Source organism: Rutidosis leptorrhynchoides, chromosome 3 (assembly GCF_046630445.1).
Source record: "Rutidosis leptorrhynchoides isolate AG116_Rl617_1_P2 chromosome 3, CSIRO_AGI_Rlap_v1, whole genome shotgun sequence".
In the NCBI taxonomy this organism is placed as follows: domain Eukaryota; kingdom Viridiplantae; phylum Streptophyta; class Magnoliopsida; order Asterales; family Asteraceae; genus Rutidosis; species Rutidosis leptorrhynchoides.
This window is the reverse complement of record NC_092335.1, coordinates 567,074,788-567,082,590: the sequence shown is the minus strand read 5'-3', so window position 1 is coordinate 567,082,590 and position 7,803 is coordinate 567,074,788. Positions and strand designations below refer to the sequence as shown.

The 7,803-nt window shown below is 33.5% G+C and overlaps 1 protein-coding gene across 1 annotated transcript; it reads left to right on the top strand.

The window, feature by feature from the left end:
• Positions 1-1,897: 1,897 nt before the first annotated feature.
• On the top strand, positions 1,898-6,984 carry LOC139898612 (T-complex protein 1 subunit beta). Its single transcript, XM_071881367.1, has 10 exons — positions 1,898-1,955; positions 2,364-2,429; positions 2,523-2,634; positions 2,758-2,886; positions 3,222-3,293; positions 3,527-3,642; positions 4,018-4,094; positions 4,211-4,696; positions 5,524-5,839; positions 6,657-6,984. The coding sequence occupies exons 1-10, from the start codon at positions 1,953-1,955 to the stop codon at positions 6,801-6,803; spliced, it is 1,524 nt and encodes a 507-aa protein (XP_071737468.1). The 5' UTR covers positions 1,898-1,952; the 3' UTR covers positions 6,804-6,984.
• Positions 6,985-7,803: the final 819 nt, after the last annotated feature.

Below are 7,803 nucleotides of genomic sequence, written 5' to 3'. Positions count from 1 at the left end.
TAAATATTTGTAGATTTAACGTACCTTGGTTAAATTAATTAATATATTAAGTTTCAGTTGATTACGAACCATGTGATGGATGATACAAGTTCAACTCTCATTTACAATTGTTATTTTCATTTAGGGTTTCTCAAATACCGATTGATTCGAGATGTTTTTCCACATTCATAACCCATGGCAAGTAGTTATTTCCACTTGATTATAAAGGAGCAAATTTAAGCCATTTTAAATTCGACATTTTCTATTATCAAAAATTAAAACAAACAACAAGATATATTAGAATCCATTTATATCAACAAGTAGCGAAATACAGAAACACGGTAGAATTACAAACAATAAAAACCCAATGACATTGTAGAATAAATTAAGATTCCCCAGGTGGTAGATTAACAAGAGTGATGATATATAGCATGATCAATACAATAGTTAAAATAAAAAATGGGTGAATCATCTTCACAAACTTTTTGAAAGTAATATTTTGAGAAAAATGAGATTGATTTGTGAAAAATGTGGAAACGGGGATGTCTAATTTATATTTGAAAGATATAGTCGTTGTAACGTTGTCAGTTGTCATTCAAATTTGATTTTCACAACAGTAATATATATTTATATATGAATTTTTTTATTCAAACAGTCCAAAATTTACAGCCAACAGGAACGAACCCACCATGTGTCCCCGTGACTAGAAAAGTCCCATTACCAATGTCGTTGGAATCCAACGACTCAATCCTCTCTCTCCTAAAGCCACGCTGCACTAGGGCAGCTAGCCAAGGTGGCGTTGGTTGCAGCCACGTGGGTGTTGGGAAATTACGACCTCACTAATTTTCACCTCCCAGGCCAACAATAACAGTAAAGAAATAAGAACAATCCACAACACAAGAATTTAACGTGAAAACTTCAAAACAGGAGAAAAACCATGAGCCTCCAAAGAGAGAAATACACTATATCACAAATTGTTATAATGACATAGACAACTCTAACTTAGCCCTTCTTTTATAACCAACTAACCAAGTTATCCACCTCTAATTTCTTCCTCCCACCTATGTAGGACAACTTCATTTTATATTCAAAGTTGTTACTCCTCTTTTCTTTCATCTACCAATGTAGTACAAATAACCATACTACTTTTCTATTAAAAATGACACAAAGGGCACCCACGACGTGGGTTAGCTAGCGTTAGGAATGGTCTTAAGGAACCTCATTGTTGTAAAAAAAACTTGAGTCAATTATGAGAGAAGTCCGTCATCATTGACAACGGTGTTATGTGACGGAACTACTCCTCCGTAACTTCACACTTGATGTGACCAAAATACCCCTTTCTGAATAGTATTCATATTCATATTTTTTTCATTAATCCTTTCATTTCTGCGCCGCCGTCTGAAACTCATTTGTTTCTGGTTTCTTCGGCCGTTGCTTTTCTCTATTTTATTTTCCGATCACTGTAAGTCTTCATCACTTCTACTCTCATTTTTAGGGTTTCAAGTGTTTTATCTAATCTACACTTAATATACTTATACATATATTGTACTATCCTATCTTAAACCTCTTAATTTTACGCATCTAACTTTTAATTAGCAGATTTGTATACATTTGATCTCCTGTTTCGATTACATGTCAATTTACACTGTTGCTACGTTAGCTTAAACACCAGTTACATGTGATGTATTATTAATATTAAAAAAAAACTAAAATGAAGAAAATACCATTTCTGTACTGATTTATTGTTTCTTTGCGATGTTATGTGTGATTATAGTGGTAACATTATCATTCGACCAATTGGATTCAGTCTAGCTATATCAGCTATATGGCGGTATGTAAATTAAACCTTGTAAGCTATTGAATTATAATTATCTGTTTTTTACAGTTTCTTAAAATTTAATATTTGGTTGGTGTTTCAGGCGCAAAGACTATTTAAAGATGAAGCTACTGAAGAAAAGGGTGAACGAGCCCGAATGGTTAGTGTTCTTTGTGCGCGCATATATGTATAATTTAAGTGTTTGAATGTCGGTGTTTGGTTTGAAATTCATCTCTTCCTTTTTATATGTATGGAAAACTGAAAATGAAATTGAAATGTTTACTGACAAAAACCAATACTTGTTATTAGACTGTTCATTGTGCTGATTTAGGAATATAATATGTACGAGCTGTTTAGATGATAGATTTGACACTCGTTTAAACAAATTATCTCGAGTCGAAAACTCAAAAGACATTTTTTAAGGCAGAAGTTTTATAGAAAAAAGAATTCATTTTTCAAATTTTGTAACTAGATCTCTGAAAACCGATTTATGTAGTTTTCAACTATTATCCTATCTACCAATGGAAAACATCTTTTTTTCTTCTTTTTAAGTTTATATGTGGTTCAGGCATCGTTTGTTGGAGCCATGGCAATTGCCGACTTGGTAAAGACGACCTTAGGGCCAAAGGGAATGGTTAGTCTCTTTTCTAAATTTGGTGTAAAACAGGCAATTAGTTACTTTACTTATTTCGGCTAGCTAATTAATTTGACCGTTCAAAATATGCAGGACAAAATATTACAGTCAACAGGTAGAGGACATAGCGTCACAGTAACAAATGATGGTGCAACTATTTTAAAATCTCTTCATATTGATAACCCTGCTGCTAAGGTCCTCATTGGTATCCTTGAAATAATACTTCTATATTTTTGGCTTAAATGTATTGGAAAAAAGATAAATATGTTTGGGACTTTCAGATAGAATAAAATGATTTGTTGTTTAGATTCCTTAATTTTATGATTAGACATTTCAAAAGTACAAGATGATGAAGTGGGTGATGGGACTACTTCAGTGGTTGTTTTGGCTGGGGAACTTTTAAGGGAGGCTGAGAAGTTGGTAGCCACAAAAATTCATCCAATGACTATAATATCAGGTGTGTTTCGATCTACTACGTTATAATGTATGTTTAGAACTTGTATGCTGAATATGGTAATCAGATGTTCATGTGAATGTTCAGTTAATCATTTTTAAGCTCATGTCCTTATTCTGAATCCTTTTTTATACAACTACAAATGAAACCCCACTAGCCTCGTGTTTGCTTATCAGTTTTTGTTTGCATCTTCTTCTTCCTTTTTTTTTTTTTTTTTTTTTTTTTGGTGTCATTTTCTCATTATCTTATGAGCATATCACTATATATTTGAGTATCTGCTATGTTCTCGTTTTTTGCTTATGTATCTGTATGTATGTCATGTTTGCTCTTATTGTTAGGTTACCGTATGGCTGCTGACTGTGCTCGAAGTGCATTGTTGGAAAGGGTCAAAGATAATAAAGAAGATGCAGGTTCGGATTGTTAACTTAATTGTTACTATGTTAAAGCTTTAGGTTTAATACATCATGTCACTTTACCGTTCAATAATTATTTACCAACAGTAAATTATAAGCATACAATGTTATCTGCACTATAATGCACTAAAAAACTCCAATAAACTTAACATTTGTTTGTTGCACTTTTTTTTTTTTCATTCAATTGAAATGTAATACTGCATGCTAATGGTATCGTTTTTTTCATGCAGAAAAGTTTAGGTCAGACTTAATGAAGATTGCAATGACCACATTGAGCTCTAAAATTCTTTCACAGGACAAGGAACATTTTGCCACATTGGCTGTTGATGCCGTAATGAGACTAAAAGTGAGTACTTTTAGGTGCACGTTATGGAAGAAAAATAGTTTGTTCTTAATCTGCATTTTATGCTAGTTTTTTAATTGTGTTCTATTATACAAAGACCATTGATGATGCATTTTTATATTGTGTTCTGTTATACAAAGACCATAACCATTGATGATGCATTTTTTTCTGATTGTCTGATGTGTTTCTAGACTTGATAGGGATAATAGTTTGTGTGTGTGTGTGTGTGTGTGTGTGTGTGTGTGGTACTTATGGGGGTTTCTATTGAACTAAGAAGTGTATGTGATGTCATGATAAAGTTGCATCTTTCTCTTTGACACTTTTTTTTTTTTTTTTTTTTTTAATATATTTTTTTTTTATAAATCTTTTTATGTGCAGGGCAGCACAAATTTAGAGTCAATCCAGATCATCAAGAAGGCCGGAGGGTCACTAAAGGATTCGTTTTTGGATGAAGGGTGAGTTAGATGTCATTCATTCACATTTTTCCTTTGTTTTTATCTTCATATTTTGTAATTCTTACCCCTTTCATATATAATTTGTAACAAGTTGTGTTTGTACGTTGCTTATTCAGGTTTATTCTAGACAAAAAGATTGGTCTTGGCCAACCAAAACGGATAGAAAATGCAAACATTTTGGTTGCAAATACAGCTATGGATACCGACAAAGTCAAAATCTATGGAGCACGGGTTCGTGTTGACTCAATGGCTAAAGTTGCTCAAATCGAAGGAGCCGAAAAAGAAAAAATGAGGGAGAAAGTGCAGAAGATAATTGGTCATGGTATTAACTGCTTTGTTAACCGACAGTTGATCTACAATTTTCCAGAAGAGCTGTTTGCAGATGCAGGAATTCTAGCAATAGAACATGCTGATTTTGATGGTATTGAGCGTTTGGCTTTAGTTACTGGTGGTGAAATTGCATCTACTTTCGATAATCCAGAGTCTGTTAAACTTGGGCACTGCAAACTTATTGAGGAAATTATGATTGGTGAGGACAAATTGATCCATTTTTCAGGTGTTGAAATGGGTCAAGCGTGTACCATCGTTTTAAGAGGCGCAAGGTATGATTTAGCAGCCTTATAGTTTTATCTTTTTTCCATTACGAATCGGAGTTTAAGACGAAGCCTAACCATATATAATTAACCAAACAAGTGCAACATATATTCGAGAGATAATTTAACCGTAGATTATTGGTTACTTTCGAGAGGTAAACCAACTCTGTGCCTCTCCCGATAACGCTCAACTGAAAAAATATAATCACTTGATAAAGTCCAGCACTAATAAATAAACTATTTTGTCCTTATCATTGAAATACCGTAATGAAATACATACTTCTGTGTTATTAGCGTTGGGTGGACAATTTTCAAATATAGAACCAAAATGATTCTTATAATTCTTTTTTTTTTTTTTTTTTTTTTTTTTTTTTTACCATCAAGGTTGTAAAAATCGCTAGTCATGTGGTACTCAGTCGGAACTTTTAAGGGAGTAATCGGCAACTGGGGAGTAATTGGATTGGACTTTTTATACATTTAATTAATAAATTTAAAATTATGTGTAAATATACCATAAACATAAACGTTAACATAATTGTCTAGAAACATAAGGATAATCTTCATTTGTTCAAGAACTCAAATATTCTAATCTAAATTCATATCAAAATGTTGACCAATATTAATCTTGACCGATTTTGACTGACTAAATCTGACTTTGACCAATTAAATCTGATTTTGACCCATTGACTGATGTTGACCAATTAGTTACTCGGACTTTGGTAAATCGGATTGCTGGTTCCTAAAAAGTAGTAATTGGATTAATACCATCATTAAATGATGCTTGATTCGACTTATATTTCTGGTTTTCATTGTGTGGACTTGAAATATGTTTGCAGTTTCCATGTTCTTGATGAAGCGGAAAGATCTTTGCATGATGCTTTATGTGTGCTGTCACAGACCGTAAACGATAGTAGGGTTCTTCTTGGTGGTGGATGGCCTGAAATGGTGATGGCAAAAGCCGTTGATGAGTTGGCCCGAAAAACACCCGGGAAAAAATCTCACGCTATTGATGCTTTCTCACGGGCTCTGCTTGCAATCCCGACAACCATTGCTGACAATGCTGGGTTGGATAGTGCTGAGTTAATTGCTCAACTTCGTGCTGAACACCATAAAGAAAACAGCAATGCAGGGATCGATGTGATTACTGGATCTGTAAGTAAAACACACTTTTTAAATAAGTGGGAACATGAATTTTTGAAGATGTAATCAAGGCGTTAACTTATTTTGAATGATTGAATCAAAAAATTGGTAGTATATTTTAATGCTTATGAGCTTTGTCATCCTAAAGATTGTGATTTAGATACTTACATTATTCAATTCTTTAATATAATATGTAATTTGAAAAATGTACCAGAGATTTAATTGTGTGTCATTATACCTTTTCAGATCTATATGTAATCTGTTTTTATAATGACTTGTTGCTTAGACTTTTTTTCGTGAATCAGTGTGCTCTAGTTATGTTAATGGTTACACAGTTTTTTTTTTTTTTTACTATATTTTTTTTATTTGGTAGAGGTTGCAAAATGAGCAATTTTTAAGTTTGGTAGCCTGTACAAACGGGTAGTTTCTTGTACTGGCCGGGTGGTTGTGTTGGTCTTGAGCACCTTTTGATAATACAAGTTTTGTCACCATATTTGGCATACAATACAAGTAAACAATCGATTTAAGTTTCTTCTTTAGTCTTTTGAAGATTGCAATATTATGAAATATGGTGACCATAGTGTTATATACAGAGTATTTTTTTGGATAATAGGCAAAGCATTTTTAAGTAAAACTTAATCTGGTGTCTTTTCAATTAAAAGTCTGCTCTGGTGCCCAACATGTCTTTCTTTTAGCCATTTTTTGCTTAGTTTTGTGACACGAGAGATGAAACATAACCCGAGTCGATTCATTTTCTATTAAATGGGTCAAAGTTGCCACCTATATGTATAATGTTATGTAATAATGGTATCTTGTATCTGTTACACAGGTTGGAGATATGTCAGAGCTTGGAATATCAGAGGCGTTTAAGGTGAAGCAGGGTGTATTGCTCTCTGCAACCGAGGCTGCTGAAATGATTCTAAGAGTCGATGAGATCATCACGTGCGCCCCTAGAAGGAGGGAAGACAGAATGTGAAGATGATGATGAAGTATAAAACTGTGTTATGGTGCAATGTTTAAGTGCTTGTGGAGTAAAATTTTGCCGCTCTGATGATGCTGGAAAATTTACCAAGTGTTTGTGGGTTGTTTTTCATTCTACTCATTAATTATTAAGTGGATCTATCAAACCTTTATTTAATGGAACTATTTTGGTCTAATTTGGGTGTTTTATGTTGGTTTATGTTGCCAAATTCCAGACCTGCAGCCCAAAACTATATTTATTTCGATCCATTTACTTGTGGTAAGGTTGCAAAAATCGCTACCCTGTGAGTACTCGGTTAGGACATTTTACGGAACTCGGCAACCTGGGGAGTACCCGGATGTTGACCCAGTTTGACTTCTACCGATTTTCCGAGTAATCCCTAGTTATGGACGATTTTCAGAGTAATTTCGAGTTTTGGCTGAATTTTGACCGAGTTTAAGTAAGTTTGACCAAGTCCTCTCTGAGTACTCACCCGGTAATTTCAGTTCTGCAACCCTGTGTAGTGGTAACTGGTAAGGGTAGTCGCAAGTTAGTCAAGTATGCAAATAGCATTTTTCAGTACGAGTATGATATATGAATCAAACAGCTGGCTTTTTGAATAAGAAAAACTAAAGCAGCCATTTTCCACCATAAAGAGTGGTCTGCATTTGAGTGTAAAATAATGGCAATGAAGATTTTAAAAAAAAAATGCTAGAGGTATTCACCGGTGAAATTGTTATTTGACAATTTTGGTTTCCGTCTTTTCTTGGGTATTTTAGGCAAAATTAGATGATAATTTCATACTGTTAGTCGGTAGCTGTTAACTTTTTTATATGTATTTAGATATTTGGTAGAGTAGTTGGAACTTTTAAAATAAAGAATAAATGACAAAAAACTATGAGCTTTTTCACAACGTTAGTTATAATGTTCTATTAGCTTTTAGTTTCTAGTTTTTTTTCCTCCGTGTAAAAGCTTTCAGCTCTTTTAATCAAACAGAACTTTTTATTAGATATGA

Coding starts and splice junctions, on each gene's coding strand:
- LOC139898612 (XM_071881367.1), top strand. Junction 3,294..3,526: donor AGATAATAAAGAAGATGCAG/GTTCGGATTGTT, acceptor TTTTTCATGCAG/AAAAGTTTAGGTCAGACTTA. Junction 5,840..6,656: donor TCGATGTGATTACTGGATCT/GTAAGTAAAACA, acceptor TCTGTTACACAG/GTTGGAGATATGTCAGAGCT.